This window comes from Ostrea edulis, chromosome 5, assembly GCF_947568905.1.
Source record: "Ostrea edulis chromosome 5, xbOstEdul1.1, whole genome shotgun sequence".
Lineage (NCBI taxonomy): Eukaryota > Metazoa > Mollusca > Bivalvia > Ostreida > Ostreidae > Ostrea > Ostrea edulis.
Window position 1 is genome coordinate 51,606,719 of NC_079168.1, and position 19,168 is coordinate 51,625,886.

The 19,168-nt window shown below is 34.9% G+C and overlaps 1 protein-coding gene across 4 annotated transcripts in view; it reads right to left on the reverse strand.

The window, feature by feature from the left end:
* Positions 1-1,849: 1,849 nt before the first annotated feature.
* The window catches only part of LOC125652656 (uncharacterized), a 41,314-nt gene continuing 23,995 nt past the window's right edge, over positions 1,850-19,168 (reverse strand). For all 4 annotated transcript variants that reach the window (XM_048882001.2, XM_048882000.2, XM_048882003.2 and 1 more), the window contains exons 6-16: positions 12,309-12,524; positions 9,528-10,398; positions 9,313-9,422; positions 9,073-9,219; positions 8,800-8,964; positions 8,356-8,458; positions 7,902-8,083; positions 6,090-6,244; positions 5,665-5,821; positions 4,947-5,155; positions 1,850-4,790 (exon numbers count right to left, since the gene is read on the reverse strand). In XM_048882001.2, the coding sequence (XP_048737958.2) occupies positions 4,565-4,790; positions 4,947-5,155; positions 5,665-5,821; positions 6,090-6,244; positions 7,902-8,083; positions 8,356-8,458; positions 8,800-8,964; positions 9,073-9,219; positions 9,313-9,422; positions 9,528-10,398; positions 12,309-12,524 (2,541 nt within the window). In that variant the 3' untranslated portion in view covers positions 1,850-4,564. The remainder of the gene's footprint in view (positions 4,791-4,946; positions 5,156-5,664; positions 5,822-6,089; positions 6,245-7,901; positions 8,084-8,355; positions 8,459-8,799; positions 8,965-9,072; positions 9,220-9,312; positions 9,423-9,527; positions 10,399-12,308; positions 12,525-19,168) is intronic.

Consider the following 19,168-nt stretch of genomic DNA (forward strand, 5'->3'; position numbering starts at 1 on the left):
TGAAAATAACATTATTTAAAAATGTTTAATTTTTAATTATTGCGTGCTTTAAATGAATCAAATAAATCTGTATTATCAATTAATGAGAGCAATATTGAGTTACTAGCTATAGTACTGTTCTCTTTTTATTGAATTAGCGATATCATTTGTCTTAATAAGAGCACGATTGTTACAAGATCATCGGTTCTCTCTCTCTCGTTGTTCTCTCTCTCTCTCTCTCTCTCTCTCTCATCCCATACACTCGTACAGTGTTGTATATGCAAATTTATGTTCCTAAATGATTTCCTGATTTATAAATCGGCAATACTCTGACCAGTAAATCATATGGTATAAGGATTCATGCACAATACTGGGTAAATATTATACTCTGATACTTCCCCTGATTGAAGATAGCTGATCGGCACGGGCTAAGTGTGTCGCAGTCTGTACAATGGACAATGTTGTTTACTGTTGGAATGCAAATGGAGTTTATCGTTTTGTTTCATGGATTATGCAAATAAATGGAGTTTTACTACTACTTAGAGTATTTTCGACAAGTGTACACGTACATCTGCGGTCCTTTACAGATATTACGAGTAGGCCCAGGTAAATAGTCGTCCGCATTCGATGCATTTTCATGGCGAGCATACATGCCATTTTCATAAGTATAGTGGTATTTATGTCTTTGCCTTTTACTTGAAGTAATTGTAATTGGTGTAGATCGTATAATCTTTGCTTATTCCATTTTATCAATAGATAAAAGATGAAATATTTGACCGCATATTTGTATAGTTTTGACATATTTACTGCAAATGTACGCACGTTCACGTAAAGAAAAGGCATTCTATATATATTTATCCAAATATATATATTTAGAATGATTTACTACTGTACAATATGTTTATTATAATTTTGAGCACTGCATGGTGTTTCAAAACGTGATTTCATTTCTTCTTGATGTCCTATAAATTAGTATCGGAGATGTACGTGTTACCTGTCGAAACTACCCGCACAGGTAAATCGAAGACACTGATGTGAAGTGAGGCGTAGCAAAGCTCGTCCCCTTATATACCATGCGAACCCTGATATATATAACAATAGAAATTCCAACTAATATGGCGGATTAGCAGAGAAATATGGCGGACATATAGAATTATACTATATTTATTAATTCATGTCAGCTTTAATCAGATTTTAAATCCAGGCAAGCTGCTGACAAATCAGTTGATGCTACAGGGGTTTCAACAGTTTCGTTTGAAGTCAGAATATCGCAAATTATATGGTCGTTATAATGATCTTATTTGCAAATGCATGTCATTAGGTCGAATGCTGTCTGACGTGTTTCATATTGTTAGACCGTTCTTTACATGCTTATTTTGACTGCAGATTGGCCTGTTTACTTGATCAGGATAGTGGGCTTATGGCAGGTGTGACCGGTCTAAATTTCCCACGTAATTGCTTCAATTGTACTTCTGTATTTCTATATTTTGAATATACATATTTCAGATAAAATATCAAAAGGGGCCATATATCAAACCGAATTTTATTAACACGCTTGACCAACAGCCAATGAAAGGATCCTCAGATAGTTTGTTCCAATCATGGCCTCTGGGGGGTAGGATGGGGCCACAATGGGGAGATTTTTTTAATATGAGAATATACAGGGAAAATCTTTCTCTAAAGGAACAGTGTCATGATTTGTCATATTAATATAAAAGCATTGCAGGTAGTGCACATTCAAGTTTGCTCAAATCCTGGCCCCGGAGTGTAGGATGGGGCTTCAACAGGGGATAAAATTTTCACATGGTAGTATAGAGAGAAAAATCTTCTCCCATGACCACATCTTGAATCAAAACCAAGAGAACACTCATGGGTTTATAATCATTTATTTCCATCCAAGTAATATTGTAAGAAATGCCACAACCGTATTTTTACTTCAAAAATATTTTTCTCATTTTCATATTTTTTTCTATCAAATATTTCAATTTTGTATATATAATTTCCACTCAAATTTAACTGAAAATGAAAACAAACAAAACACACGATGTAAAACTAAATGCATTCCATGAAGCAAATGTTTTCATTAGATTTAAAGCTGTTATACTGATCTTGAAATACACTATATGAATTTAAAATACATTGGATGTTAATTATGTGATGTGACGACTACACATTATGTACAAAAGTAGCTTTAATGCTCCGACAAGTGGCAATGTTGATTTAAACCCTGGGTGTATGCAGTCTACATGATTGTAGACTATCAAAATATTTTTCAGTTTCAAAACATTAGACTTTGGTCTAACACGGGGAACACATTATCAGAGTGTCATTTTATAATGACTGAGGTATATTGATGAATTAACTTTGAAATATTGTAAAAGCAAATGCACAATAAGTAATAAAAGGCAAGACATCCATGCTTTGTAAAATTTTACCAAAAATTACAATTTGATTAAGTAAATATTTAAAATTGAAAGTGAGCATTAAAGAAACTGGTATAAATACTTCACCAAATTAATAAAAATTGTCCATTAGGAAAAAAAATCCAAGATAATGCATGTACACGTATAGCACTTTTTCAAGACTAAGACAAACATAAAACACCAGAAATCTTCGTCCAGGACCATTTGCATAAGGTAGTTAAGTTAAATGAGAATTAACTTCCAGTTCATGCAATTCAAGGCAAGTTAACTATCAGTTAGATTTGATTAACTTTTGTGCAACTGGGTCTAAGTAATTAAGACAGCGGATGGCACTTTTGGCAGGTATTCTATGAATAGCAAAGATATATTTAATGTATATGAACTTTCTGTATTCCTTTTCCCTCTTTCCCCCATGCTTAATTAATTTTCAAATTTGTAATGGAAGGGATAAATCAAAATAATATAATCTCATTGTGTACAAGGAAAATTTCAAAATAACTTTTAACAAGCAGTCTAACAAAATCAACCCTAAAAGGGAATTTAAACAAATAAATAAAATTGCACATCTTGAAATCAAAACAAAACCATGTAAGAATCAACAAACAAAAAATCTAAAAATTTCACAACACTGTTGTGGATGAGAAAGACAGTCCAAAAGATACGACACATCTGAAATACATACATGTACATGTTCCATTTCACTGGATTATATGATATAAATATGCATAAATATAAATTAACCAGTGGTAACTGCCTCAGATTGAAATAGCTGAGAGAATTCAAAGAAATTGGTTCTTAAAGAAGCAATAATTGAGCACCAATTAGGACACACTATGAACTAATCAATCTGAAACAATTACACTTGCACCGAGATATGTCTGTGTAAAACTATTTACAGTTAACCCCTCCTTCGCACTCATCCTTGGGTGAAAACATTCAACGGGGTCAAGACCAACCTTCCTGAAAATGTTCATTCTGCATGAACAATCCTTTGTCACTTTAATACATTACACTTTAATGTCTCTTCTGAAAATCTATCATTCTTATGTACTAATTTCATTTTAATTTTGCTTCATAAGATCTTAGGTAGAACTTTTACTTACTCTTGATTTAAACTCAAGAGACTTCTTTGATTACTTTCTCTACTAGTACACCATTATATTTCTTACTTGATGGTAAATTTATAATCTTATTGACTGGTCCCCCTAATGGACCACGAGTATCCTCAGTAGCTGGTACCCTGATACTAACTCATTTCCTTTGTACCATTTATAAAGGTATAGCAAATGGTTAAAAATCAGATACATGTACTACAAAAAACATCCCACATTTGCACATACATTTACATATTCCTGTTCTTAACGTACCTCTGGTCTGAGGACAGCACACAGTGGGCTCATTCTTTGTGGAAATAATCCACTTGAATCATTTTCATACATCCATATCTGACTTGTTAAGTTTTTATGCCTTAGAATGCAAACACAATGCAATTTCTTCTAAGTACCTTAATTACCACAAGACTTGTCACAACAGTTTACTTGCAGCTCTCCAAATCAGGGTTGCAGTAATTTCTGATGTCAAAAGCTATATTGCTATGACTTGCCATAAAAAATGACTATGCTAATGAACAAGAAAAATAAGCTATGTACAATTGTAATAGAGACAACTACAACCAAATGAGACAATGTAAGTGCACATCAGCCCCTCCTTCTGAGGCACTGTGAATAAATAGCTGCCAGTGTGAAAACTGATTGTGAAATATCAATTTGGAATCACCTGCATTACCAGAGTCTAAATAATGCTAAAATTCATTTCAAATTCATTCAATCAAAGGAACCATATTTGATCGGTTTTTGTCAATATTATCAGATATTAATGCCCATTCTGTGGCTTCCATTTCTAAGTATTTAAGTTTAAGTACCCTAGTGCTATTTACATCCAATTCTGATTAGTCTACAAATACTAAAATACTTGATTATATATATTCATACTTTTCTATTTTTTAGATTAAAATATTGAAATTTTTACAAATGAGGTTTTAAGATATTTACAAAATTTTTCTCTAGAGTTTTTAAATCTTTTTTTAAATCAATTTTTTAAAATATATAAAATCATCAAAATATACATGTACATAAAAAATATCCCTATTTAATTACAAAACTTTACATAGGTGGTGGGCCATTGACATATCTAAGTTCTGGTGCAAGTGTAATTGTGAGATCACCTAAGTGTTTGATAGCATCAGGGTCCACAAAATAGGCAATACCAAACATGACAATTGCTCCTGCTGCCTTAACATATCCTGAGCGGTACCATGACCTGGACGGTGTTGTAGTCTGACCCGCTGCTGCTGAATTTGATGCAAGGTCACTTTGCTGTTTTTTCATCCTATGAAAAATTAGGAATTCAGTCTGTTGTCATCATACATGTAAATTTTATACATTCCTTTATAATACATTTGTAACATTAAAGTAATTTTCATGTTATAACTTTCTTATGATTTCACTTGAAGTCAAAGTTGAAATAATAGGTCTGCATTCTTACATTTCTGGTGTAGCTATTGATCCCTGGTTAATGGACCACAACAAGGTCCTGTATTGTCTCTGGGCCTCAAGCATTCGATCCTGGATATCTGCTGTCTCATTGGTTATATCCACTTTAGTCTGCTCATCTGCAAACTGCATTAAACATCCTCGCATTGTCTGCAGGTGGCAACACTTTTCCTCGTATTTCTGAAGATTCTCATTCACAGACTGTAGAAAACATGCATTGAAATAGTACATGATATAAATGAACAGATTAGCTTTGCATTTTTTAAAACACTCATGGTAGTGAAATTTACAGTACCAATAATCTACTTTATTATATGATTGAATAATTCCTAGCTCTCTAATTGGCTGAGATCCAACAATGTAGAAATCATACTACGTTATGTTTACCTACATGTGACCTTCCAGGTGAACATAAGGAATTATTTTTTCCACATAGGACCAAAAATAGGTCGTTGAAACTTACAATTAAAAAGCAAAGAACAATCTTGAAGGGTTTTTTAATCATATAATAAAACAATTATTGCTGTGTTTGAGGTCAATACGATGATTTAGCCACCTTCGAAGTACAATATTGTACTCCTCAGGTGGCTAAATCATCGTATTGACCTCAAAAACAGCAATAATTGTATAATAGTGAAATAAAATTGTCTTTTCATGAACATGACGATAATGATAGTGACTGTTCAGTACAGAGTACTGTAGTGACCTACATGAAGGTACTGTGTGGGATCCTCCCTTTGCATATTTGCCATCATGAGGTCTATATCAAACTCTGATGACAGGAGCTCCTCGAGAGCATTTCTCTCCTCACTGTATTTACTCCAAATCTGGTATGCAGTTTCCAACTCAGACAATTGCTTTGTCAGGCTATTTGAAATTTAAAAAAATGTTTCTTTAGGAAAATAACAAGATTTTTTTTTTAAAAGAAGATTGATAAAGAAAAGGAAATTTAATCTTAACATTCTGAAAATGTTTTGCAAAAATTCTTATTCATAACTTGTACAGTTTACTCATATGACCAACTTTCAATCAGAAAATGACACAAGACCATTTGTTTATCAATTTTTACCATCAATGCTGTCATACAATTGTCAATGCATTTTGCACACAGAGTATGTGAACAGCAAATACATACATGTCCCTGGTTCTGGTGAGGTGACTGCTGGCTCGGCTAACCTGTTGAGTTAAGGACAGTAAATTGATAGCGGGATGGTCTAACTGCAACCCACTGCACATCTTCTGCAGTGTTGCCATCTTGTTTTCTATACAGGGTAGGCCTTCCAGTTTGGTCTGCAAATCATTAAGAAATCACTGTGCAATCCTTAGTCACTGTGAATAGTTACAAGAGGCCCACAGGCCTTATCGGTCACCTGAGTATTAGATAAACGTGGCCACAAGGGCTATGAAATCTTTCCTGTTCTGTATATCTAAGCTAAATTCTAATATTCAGCAGCAGTATAAAAAATCAATATATGGTGCATGAGCACCCAGGGGTGCATGAGCCGAGTTGCATGGGATACACTGTAAAGTCAGGAATGATGTGGCATATTTATAATTGTGAAGAACTAATTGTTGGATATAATGTAATAAATTCTTGTGAATACATTTTTAAAAGGAGATCCAGATATTTCTAAAATTTTCAATCTTTTTTCAGGACTGTGACCTTGACCTTTTTTCTCCAAAATCAATAGGTCTTCCTAACCTGCTATCCAACAATATAACTAAGTTTCATTTGATTCAGTTTTAAACTTTTCGAGTTACTGTCCAGAAACCATATTTGTCTGAAGTTTTCCATCTATTTTTGGTCACTGTGACCTTGACCTTTGACCTTTTTTCTCTAAAATCAATAGGGGCCTTGCTTTGCTGGTATCCAACAATATATCCAAGTTTCATTTGATTCAAATTAAAAAATTTCGAGTTATCCTCCTAAAACCATTTTTTTGTTGTTGGAATTTTCATTCTATTTTGCAGTCAGTGACATTGACCTTTGACCATTTTTCTCCAAAATTAATACGGGTCTTTCTTACTTGGTACCCAAAAATATATCAAAGTTTCATTTGATTAGATTGTAAACTTTTCGAGTTATCATCCGGAAACCAATTGTTGACGCCCGCCCGCATCACTAAACCAATAGCCGAGTTCAACTTCGTTGCAACTCGGCTAAAAATGTGTTTATCAAACACAAATGCTCCAAAAAGTGTTCGTGCTGATGAACAACTTTACATAATATCAATACACTTGTATGTACTATATCAACACTAAATGACTATTTTGGAGACGCCTTCGAGTCAGAACTCTGGAGTTGTGAAATTCATAATTTTGGTAATTCCTTGCTGCTTTTCCAAAATAGTCATTTAGTTTTTAAACAGTATCTGCTATCAACGAAATTAAAGAAGTCTTTCCATGAAAAAGACAATAATCACTATGATTATTTTAGCCCCACACTGGTACCAAAATCCCTACCCCTGGGATCATGAAATTTACAGCCATATATTTTCATATTATCCCTCTTAGTGTCTACATAAGTAATAATATCCATATCATTTCAATTTAGCATCAATAGCCTTACAGAATATGCTATTTAAATATTTTACACATAAACACTATATGCCAAGCTTGGCACCGTCCTGAAGTCAGAACCTCTACCCCAGGGATTGTGACATTTACATTTTGGTAGAGGCCTTCCTGTTATACATGATGCATTTACTTTGATGTGCGGCAGTAGAGGTGATTTTTTTAAAAAAATAAAGCTTGGTCAATTTTTGGCAGATTTTGCCTATGGCCCTGGGGGTGCAGGAGTCCTAAAATTTAAGTCCACCATGTCCCAAAGATGCTTCATACCAGATTTGAAATGAATTGGAATGGCAGTTATGAAGTAGTGCATAAATGTGTCTATTCAAACTTTTACTAATGCATTGTATGAATAATGTCCTATCAAAATGATTACTTTTGTGCTGATCAGGCAATGCTCTACATCCCTAAGGTTGCTGAACTTCTTGTTCCCTTCATCACAGCTGGACAGTTCAGCCATCACTTCCTCCAGACACCTGTTCATTGCCAATAACTCAGTGGACTCCAGTTGTCTCTCTTTGGCAAAAGCATGAAGCTTTTCCCACTGCACTAGAATGTCTGTAAACATAAATTTGAATTATGAAGACTTGAGACATGAATATGGCATTAAAAAGATGTACATGAATTTACTAGCACTTAACATAGAAACAAAGGAAACAAGTAACAAAATTGCTGTATCTGACTTGTCTAATACTTTGATGATTGACTTTAATGTAAAGTATACTGCACAAGATATTGTAAATTCACTATTTTAGTATCTTCTGTTGAGATTGAAGAATCTTGTCAGGGTGTCAAACAAACTGCTGAGAAGACTTTCGACAGAAGGCTACCTTTCATATTGTCTATTTCTTCCTCAGTGAATTCATCATTGAGATGCTGTAGTACATTCTGCAGACAGGCAACATTGGTCTGACAAGTGGCAATGATTTCATTCTGTCATAGAAGAAATCAGATTTAGAACTAAATCAAAAGATCATCAACACATAATCAGGTCATGTTTCAAGTCATGCAAATCTATCCTTGTAAAACTTGTTAACATATTGCCCCATAGGATTAAGATGACATACAAACTGCTCACACAGAGCTCTGTGGATTTCTATATCTGATCAATATTTGCTATTTCTGACTATCTGCTCTCTGTCACTACGTAAGGCCAATTCTGGTGGAAGAACTCGCATCCTATGATTTTATTGGGTTTTCTAAAAGCACTTCTCCGTCAGGCTTGTACAGGAATTGATTTAACTATAACAGTTTTACTGTTCTGACATACATACATATTTATTTGTGTTAATCTCCACTCCTGTTCCCATGAAGTCCTTGGTTTTCTTTTTCAGATAATGATCTGCAATCTTCAGTTGACTAATGGAGTCCTCTAGGAAACAATTCAGGTCCTCCAAATCTGAATCACTATCATACCCTGGTCGACTGCCCTGACTGACCTATAAACACAGAAAATAATATCATGTTTCATTCATTATATTTATCCAACCACATCACTGAATGGTGAAGAAGCTTTTTACATGAGTTTTCTTGGATTCATTGCCTACCAATTTGGGTCTAGGTGTCTTCCTCTTTTCAGAGGCAGCAGACAACATGGCAGAGTATTGAGGAATTTCCTCATCAAACTCAAAGTCTTCCTCCAGGTTTCTCCATGTCGCTGGCTCCTCTTCTTCTTCTCCTAACGATGTGTACACCTAGAACGAGTGTAAGAAGCATTGTGTATGCTACAGTGTCCTTAAAAAGGATAATCATTTGATTCAAAATGAAATTTTCAATTGACTGCTAACCTGGTGGTAATTATCCCAGGTGGGTTCAGAGAATGAGGCTGTGCTTGCTATGTTTTCTTCATCTTCTGACATAACAAATTCACTGTGGGCAGTCGCATAATCTTCAGATCCTGTACAACAAACAATTTAAGATTTGACGACTGTTATTTATTATCATTCAAATTACTCTTACCTCAGAAAATAGTTTTTATAATGCCCATTTTCTTTACACGTACCTGAGCTTCCAGGCTCTGAAGTGTAAGCAGCATCAGCTTCATACAGCTTTCTCTTGGCTCCAGCTCGTGGCAGGGTACTTCTCCCTATCTCACTCTTCCCTGTGGGGGTGTCCAAAGCATCCCTGAGCTGTTCCATTGCTGTATCAGACCTTGAAAAGGTCACAGAGTCATCATCAGACTCTTTGATCTGGATCGCACTCCATGGTCGATCCTTCTTTTTCTTTCCATTCTGCCGAAGTTTGGCAGTGTTATATAATTTTGGGAGATTATTGGAAAGAGAAGCATCAGAATTGTACTCTAACCCTCCCAAAACACTATCATAAAGCCCTTCTGCATCATCAGAGGCTGTTGAGAATTCCTCAAGCGAGGCATCACTATCCTCACTGCTGGCATCACAGGAACTGATCGGGCCCTTCTTTTTCTTTGGGCTCTCAGATTTCCTCTGCCTTGGTGGAGATTTCTGTTTCTCGCCCACTAGATTCTCCACATTATCAATGAGTCTTTTGATATCATCGCAGTCTGATTCTGTGCTGGTCTGACCAACTGCAAAAGGAGATACTGAAGCTCCACTGCTGTATCCGATGTCTCTAGTCTCTGACTTTTGATGCGACCTCCTTAGCATCTCTAGGTCAGAGTCACTGCACTCTGAAGACATCTTAATCTCCACTTCACTGACCACTGCACTGTCCTTTCCACTGTTGTCACTGGACAGGGAACAATCATAAGGTGGAGATTCTACCAGGTCTGCCTGTCGTGGCAGAAGAGACTGGAAACTGTCGTCTGAACCAAGGTTCAGCCCTTCTGGGTCATTCTCTGACGCAAAGTGAGAAGGTATCCAGCCACTTAGATAGGTATTTGGTGAAAAATCATTCTGAAAATTGAAAAAACAATTTTTTATTGGAGGTAAACATATGGTTCATGATTTTGAATTAGTTGCTTTGCCAAGACTAAAAACCATTTGAAAATGGATACAGTACCCTTGAAATCATTAGTGAATCAATGGTGTTTTTATGAATATTGTTGCCACAGTTCATTAATGACACACTGAACACCCATTGCCCTGTGTTTGCTCTTCCTAAATATCCATTGTCAACATTTACTTCTGATGACTTCCATGAATACACTACCTTTCATCACACCTGGTTACTCTAAATTATATGGTACTTGACAAAGACTTGTCAAACATATTTACTAAGTTCACCAACAAAAGTAATTTGGTGTTCTTACTACAAGGTATCCTGATCAATTCATAGACAGGAATACCAATAAAAGTTATGCAACTTCTTTGATGTTCCTATTTTCAAACAGTTTGAATTTCCAATTTATGTCAGTCTGGGTGACCTTGCATCAAAACCATTGGTGATGAAAATTTTCCTGTTACCTAAATTTTTCTTGGTACCAAAGGGTGTGTGAATTTCAGTGACTACTTTCGCCTGTAGTTGCATGTTGTATTTGTTCAAACAATTAATTAATCAGATAAACTCTCCAGAATACATGGAGGGACACTCAGTCCAACAACGTGCTCTTGGTCTGTAGTACGTGACATTCAGCATATAAAATTTACGGAAAAGGGACATTGAACAACTGGTACTCAAATACAAATAAATCTATAATGCAAAAATTACATAATGCAAGAACCTAATATCAATTACAAGTCAATGTCCCTAAAATAACTGGGAACATGTTGCACACTGTTTAGTTAACTCTTCAGATAACTGCCGAACAAAGCATAGCATGTACCAGATAATCAACTGGATTGTGTTGTCATGGAAACCATGCAAGATTACCTGTACAGCTCATCAAATTTGAATTACATAATAGGATTTTTCCCTTTTATTCTCCCTTTCCAGTTGGAGGACTGATTGATGTGTGGTGTGCAATCAAAGGATTCAAACACTGATTAAGTATAGATCTACACTAAAGATTATTTCTTTTATCTATGGAGACACACAGACTTTTCTGTTTTAATGTGAACAAGTTTTAAAATTTGGACAAGCTTTTTATTCCATCAGTTGCTAATTCTGTAATTTTCAAGCAAGCTGTAAAAACCACCACCCATTACTTCAGTCAGTGAATTTGAATTTTCTTGTTTTCAGAGACTGAACAGAGTACTTTATATACTTTCTGATTTGAATGTCTGAACAATACCTAAGCCAATTAGACACAGCACACACTGCCCCATTACAGCAAAAGCATTCTTTGTCAAGAAGATTAATATGTACTTATCAAAGTTAGCAAGTTTCAAAGACCATGTACACAAAGCTTTTAAATGAGGAATATCAATCTATAAAGTGAAAGTTGAACAATGGATCTTACTTCTTTTACCTCCTACCTATTTTTCCATTACACTCAATCCTCATCTAAAACTTTGTCACAATTATTACTACTACAGCAATTTAAACACTCAATTGATTTTCCCTGAAGTCATATAAACCATTTTTTCACTGATGGCCTAACTCATCCTTTGCCTGAACAGACATCTGTCTCATCAGACATGTGATGGAAAAATAAAATTACAGAATTGCCACAATCTTAGTCATTAAAACTGTTCTATTGAAATAAAAAGTTTAATATCCATAGGGCCTACATGGATCAATTTTTAAAACTGTAGCTAAAAACTGTCTTAAAAAAGAACAGAAAGTTTCCAACAAACAAATAGAAGAAATAATTTAAAAACCTCTCAAGATATGAGTTATTGGCCTTTTTTTCATAGTAAATTTGATTACTGTGAATAAGAGGTACAAAAAAAATATCCATGAGTTATCTCCCCTCAATGCCCACCTTTTTGCCTCCTTTCAGGGCATTTTCTAGCCTGCATTGCACTTCTACAGATGAAAGCCATATCTCATGCCATCTCTGCTGCAGATTAAGTGCCAACTGCTGCAAAGGGTAAACTTGATGCTTGAGTGAATCCTGAAGGTCATTGTGAAGAAGTTCACTCAAGCGAAGAACAGCACTAATGTTACAATTCTTGGACTCGATATCCTTCTGCAGTATCTACAATTAAAATGAAATGGGTATAAACTTTTGCACATACTATTAGTTTGAAGAACACTGCATTCAAATTACTCATGGAGCACTGCAAGGGCAAATATTTTAACATTTTGTCCGAGAAGAAACATAGCTTTGAAGCAATGCTTTACAAATAGCAGTAACTTCTGTACTTTAACTCCCAAATTCAATATGAAGGCTCTCATATACTATATATATATAGAGCCCAGGCTAATATGTTCCTTGTATATGCAGCTTTAAAAAAAAAAAGAAATACAGAAAACATATGATAAAACTATAAACATAGAAATACCTATATGTGTATGAAACGATATAAAAGTATTGCTAGTTGGCTGTAGTAGGTTCTCATTATAACATGAAGAAGGTTCTAGCATCAATGAAAATAAATATTTCTCCCACTGCATGAAAAAATAAAGTGCATTACTAGGGTACATGATACAACCGTCTGGTACTACATGATGTATTATGTTGTATACTCCAAGATCCATCAGCACACTCTTAGAGTGTAATATGATCCAGGGTGTGTACAGCCAAAATTACAAAAATGAGGCCATAGTGGCCTGCTTTTGGATTACAACACACCTTCCCCCTAAATGCAACAACTGACGTTTTGATGGTCCTAAGCCTCAATATGCAAGATATGTGAGTATGTAGAGCCACATCCATCTATTGGTTTTTTGTGTCCAGATCATATCTTTCACATTGTGAGGCCTAGGACTATTAAACCAGGTCAGCTGATGCATCTTAGTGGGTGGGGGAGGTGTGGCACAACCCCAAAATAGGTAACTGCATCTTCCCTAGCTAGAGTCGAGTGGACCAAAAACCCTTGGCTAGCAAAGATGAGGCCATTGTGGCATGGCTTCTCTCTGGAATTTTTATACGATACCATAATACAGTCTGTCAAAAGATGAGCGAATAAAAACAAAATTTCATTATGAATTCAGATGTAATCATGACTTCTGACACACCTATCTTTTCACTGAAACCCTCTACTCATCATCAAATGAAAAGGTCTTATTATCCTTATAGCTGTATTACAATGTGTAAGATATATTTCACATAAATTTCAAAACAAGATCATCATGACCCAATTTTTGGAAAACAGTACATCTTCTCCATGAAATGCATCAGCTGACAAGGTTTCCTAATACATAACAATGATAAACAAACACTGGAGGTGTTGAATGTTCCAATGAGAAAACCATGTCACTACACAACCTGTCAGATAGGTTCATCAGAAAGGGTAAACAAACACTTCTTTATCTCTGTGACTTATGTATAGTAAAATTTTCCTGAATTTCATCATCAATCATTATCTCAACTTTTTTTTTAAATCAGCAACTATTTCAATTTTGTAACATTGTGTGTGGAACACAATATCCCTGAGCATGGACATATTTGAATTCTTCACATTTATGAATGACCTTGAACTTTCATCTATCAGACAGCTCTGACTTTGATCTTTCAGTATTCAAGTATGAAGTCTCCACCTTGCATACTTCAAAATATGTTACCAAATTTAAAATTGCTTATAATGTGACAAAGAGAGAAAGGGAGACCAACCAAAAACACCCCCTCCCCTTGGATCTTTAAGCCATGCATAAGAAACTCAGTATGTTTTTCATACTATTAACCTGATGATCCAAATATTCAACCCTACTTTACGAACTATCAATACTTCAGTTTTCAACAGCATTTGCAACACTTGGGTTTTCCATTGAAAAAAAACCCACAATATTGATCGAGCCAAATCAGACAAAGGAAGACAATTAGTGATTCTAGCTTAATGACATTGAGGCTAAAAAAAGCTATTCCATAGTCTCTTTGATGATGTGAATATTCACACAATGGAAGACAAAGACACAGGTGGAACATCAAGCAGCATCCCATGTCTCAGTCTGTCACAATTACAGTAACAGCCTCCGCAACTCACCCTCTTACAGGCCACGCGTCAATATCAACTAAAATCAATGGACTGTCTGAGAAAGAATCTGTCACACTTTATCACAGGTGTTAATGTTCTTTGCTGTTAATAAACTGGTCAAAATGTATGCCTTCTTAAATCCATGTGATAAATCCTCTTGAACACCTAGTATAACTCTCAAGGGAATGGCTGTAATTCTAATTATGACATATTTCTTTGTTAGCTCCTCTAACAACTTATTCAATACAGATCTATCATGTGATATTGGACTTTTCTTTCTATTGTGAATATATGTGACACAGGCAGAGGTTGGAGCAAATTAACTGACGTCATCAGCTTCTGACAATCATTGTGTCATAATTCTGTTATTTACAAATCTTCATAAATCTTCCAATTTGCTACTGTCAATATCAAATAGTAATCCTATCATATTATGTAATGAAGTTTGATTATCAGAATGCTTCGTATAAATTGACAAATGCTGTCATGTTTCGAATACCTGATAGATAAATGAAACCCTTTAACAGATTCTACAATTTCTTGTTACCCCATACATTCCCCTTATAAAAATATACCCAGATGGCAACAGCAGATAGTAAATATGGACTATTACATTACCATTCAATCAAATAATATTGACAGGATTTTGTTTGAACAGATGTATGAATTTACATACTTCATACACTGAGCATGGACTTCTTTCAGAAAACATATACTGTATTAGGATTTGTTTTCACATTTAATCAATGGTGTAAATATTTTGTTAACCAAAAGACACATGTCAGTAAAAAATACAAAGAAAACAAAAGTTCTCTGAACCGAAAACTTGCATCTAGTTCTTAAATATCCTACAAACCCTACAGAAGAATTGAGGGTGTAAAATAATATGTTTCATACATTTCCATGCTTTTTGTTTTCTCTGAGCTCTTGGTCCATCAATAAGTATATAATACAAAGAAAGACCAACCAAAATTCATAAAAAAAAGAAATACTCCTCATACAAAAAGGTGTATGCAAAATAACTATTATGAGCGTTCCTTAGTCACCCCACCCATCTCATGTTTGCTTAATCCCCCCAAACATTTTATCATTCGGATCAATATTTCCCACGATAAGCTTTATCTTTACATATAGGATCTTTGTTGTGTGACCCCAACTTTCAACAGGCACACATGCATTGAGAATTTGATAAAATCATTACATATCTGCAGATCACATTAACTTTCTAGAGTTGTTAAAACAGTTTTCCTGAGGATTGTAACAGAGATGTACATGTTGAATATGATACTGAAACATTCACACTTGAAAACCTCCCAGCTTGTTTCTCTATTGTATTCTCTTGCTATTCAATTTCTAAAATTTCAGATTTTCTTTCTATGATTAAAAGTTTGTTGGCAACCAAGACACCTGCATTTAGTTAAAATCTATTACCTGTTTTTCTGTTATAAAATCCAAATGCCAAAACTGAAAATCTGCACAGCACAAGTACACAACTTATGTTCCACGTGGAATACTTTTTTTCCCAGTGAAAAGAACGCTAAAAATCAATACAAGAAAACCCGCTGCACAGGTCTAAGGCGCACAGGTTAACTAGTTTATAATCTGATGCTGTAAAAAATGTCACCTTTCACTTATAAGACAGCACATATAAATAACTGGAATGATGAACAAGCCAGGGCCCTTGGCATCAGACTGACCATTCATACACATTCAGGGCCTAGTCAAAATGTAATGGGGTCTGCTTACACATCAATATTTGTACCTGTCAGATGGGCCAATAACACACACCTGAGCTATGAGATTTATATCCTGATTAGATAACAGTTTTTTACCCATGACTTTTTTCACAATTTATCTGAAAGCTGACATGCATGTACAATTTTAAAGCATGGATCTAAGTTCTTGGTTGGTGTGTGATATGCATGTAACTGAGAATGCATTTAATAAAGTAATGGCTAAAAGTGTCAAAATGATGAAACCAGTAAAGATGGCCAGATAAATACAAAAATAAAATCACAAGGTCAATTGTTGTTTTATGCCCCTCACTCTTTGATCTGAAGATCATCAAATCATTAAGTGACTTGAACAGTCCTATTTACTGCTGGTTGTTTATCTTTGCTGTTTGAGCTGATTATGGTCTCTCTGTCATAAAGTGAAGAACTTGGGGGGTTTATCCATGTAAGATGGCCTAATGATGTGTAAACTAACACAAGGCAATAATCATCACCAGTGCCTAGTCTTCATGCCCTGTGGCACAAGGTCAGAGTGTTTGTAACTTGTCATTACTAATGTTTATTTTCTCCTTAATCTGTGTATATTACCACAAAATTATCATTTTGAAAACTATCCACTAAATTAATGATCATATTCAAATCACTCTAGTGATATCATCTAATGCTCTTTTTGTTTCAACTGGCCTTACCCTGTTACTCTAACCAAAAATCTGTTCGTTAGTTTGCTTTTTCAATCATTTTACCTCACTATACAAAAACTCTGATCAGTCCGTGACCATCTGATCATAAGGACAATGGATAAATGTGTTTTCGCTATACATATATTATGCCATGTAGCAAAGTTCGTCATTTGCATACATTTCATCCAGCCTGACATTCTCTTTGTCACCATATTTCTGACTAAACAATCTAGCTGATCACTTTGATGGTCAGTGTTTTTCAGAAATCATGCAAAGAAACGGGAAGTTGACCAAAGCTGTACATAAATTGACTTCCAAATAATCTGCTTGAAAATAGGAGTCGGGTTTTGGGCAATGATTATGAGCAAGCCTCAATTCCGTAAATGATTTAAAAAATTTTAACCCCTTTCCCTCCCCTCCTCTTCCCTTCTTCTGACAACCAGTTGCATTTACCCATTAATTAAGCAGTACAAAATGCTGTTTTGGAATTTGAGTATCTCGAGCATGCTTAAAGGTCCATGAAATTTGATGGAGTTGTGACAGAGCTTTGTAAATTTTACCAAGAAGTTGAATAATCTCCATTTTTTTTATCGTACCAAAATTACAATACCTCCTTCACAGATAGTATAAGGACATGGTAATACCAAATTTCACCATTCCACATTTTACAGTACATGTATTTACCAGAACATCACATTGTTCATAGTTGAATGTAGCTGCACATCTAGCTCTCTGAGAAAATGTTGGTTCAGATCAGAGAGCTACAGATCCACCCCATATGAAAAACCTGCAATTTACAGTGCAGAAAAATCTGAGCATGGTTGAGGCCTTATATCGTTCTTAGATTACCATCTCAAAACTTTAATATGAAAAAATTCCTTACCCCTTTTCCCACTATATTTGTGTCCAAACATACATAAGCCCCATCCGATCTGAAAACTCCCAGCTTCAAATAATTGTTTGTTGACGTATCCATGTTAGGTAGCCAGTCAAATCGAACCCCACTGATATTTATATCTACTCATATTATCTGATATGAGGTATGTATTTGGTCTTCATTTATCATAAACACGAATTATTAATATAAATTTGTTATTTCTCTAGACGTAAATTTTATACGCTCTTGAGCATTAAAAATATCATTAAAGCCTAGTCTGGTCCCTCACATTCCATTTCAACAGAGAAGTGTAAAAACAGAGTGGCGGGGATGGGGGGACCACACTAATTAAAGTCGTGAATTTAGTTCAATATTCAGGCCTAATTAATTTCTTTTTTTAGATAATTTCATCCAAAATATTTAACTGAAAATATTTGTGGAGATATCAGTTCATGCAAATATGGCTGTTTCAAATAGTGAATGGGGTTAGATTAGACTGGCTACCTAACAAGGCTACATCAAGAAATAAATTAATTTGACGCTGTGAGTTTTCGGGTCGCATGGGACATTAATAAATATTTGAAGGTAAGTTTGGACACAAATATAGTGGGAAAAGGTTAATTTTTGAGACGGCAGTGAAAGAATTTAGTGATATAAGGTCTCAAACGTGCGCAGATTTTTTTTATGCCATAAATTGCAGGTTTTTACAAGGAGTGGATCTGTAGCTCTCTGGTCTGTCCCAATATTTTCCCAGAAAGCTACAGATCTGCAGTTATGTAAAAATTGAAATGTGACTTTGGATGGAAAGTAGAGAATATGATCAATGATATTTTGTAATAATAAAAATTTCAAGTTTACCTTACCGTATATACTCTCCTATAAGTCGGATTTTTTGGAGTTAAATCTTGGTCCAAAACTCTATGCCCGACTTGTAGGAGTGTCCTAGGAAGATTAGTATTTTTCTGGATGGCGTAATGTATAGCCTAGTATTTTTTAAACAACAAAAACATGGACGAAATAAACAAAATAGTAACTGTTTAATTTGTTGAGAATAAAAAATGAAATATCGATGTCATATCCCAAAATATTATTGGAACACAGACAAATACATAAGAGTATTGATATGGAATTGATTTGTCGAGAAACAAATATCAAATATCGGCGCATTTCTCAAAATATAATTTAAAACACAAGTAAAAACAGAGTATTGATTTGAAATTGTCAACCGATTCTTGAAAAAAAGTTAGACCGACTTATAAATGGGTCAATGGCAATTCCCTCCAAAATAACCTAAAAACTATACAACTGACTTGTAGGTGAGTATATACGGTATTTGGTGAAAAAATGCATTTTTAGAAGAAAGTTACCCCCCAACCCCAACCCAACCAACCCCACTGCTAGACTCGAACCTACAA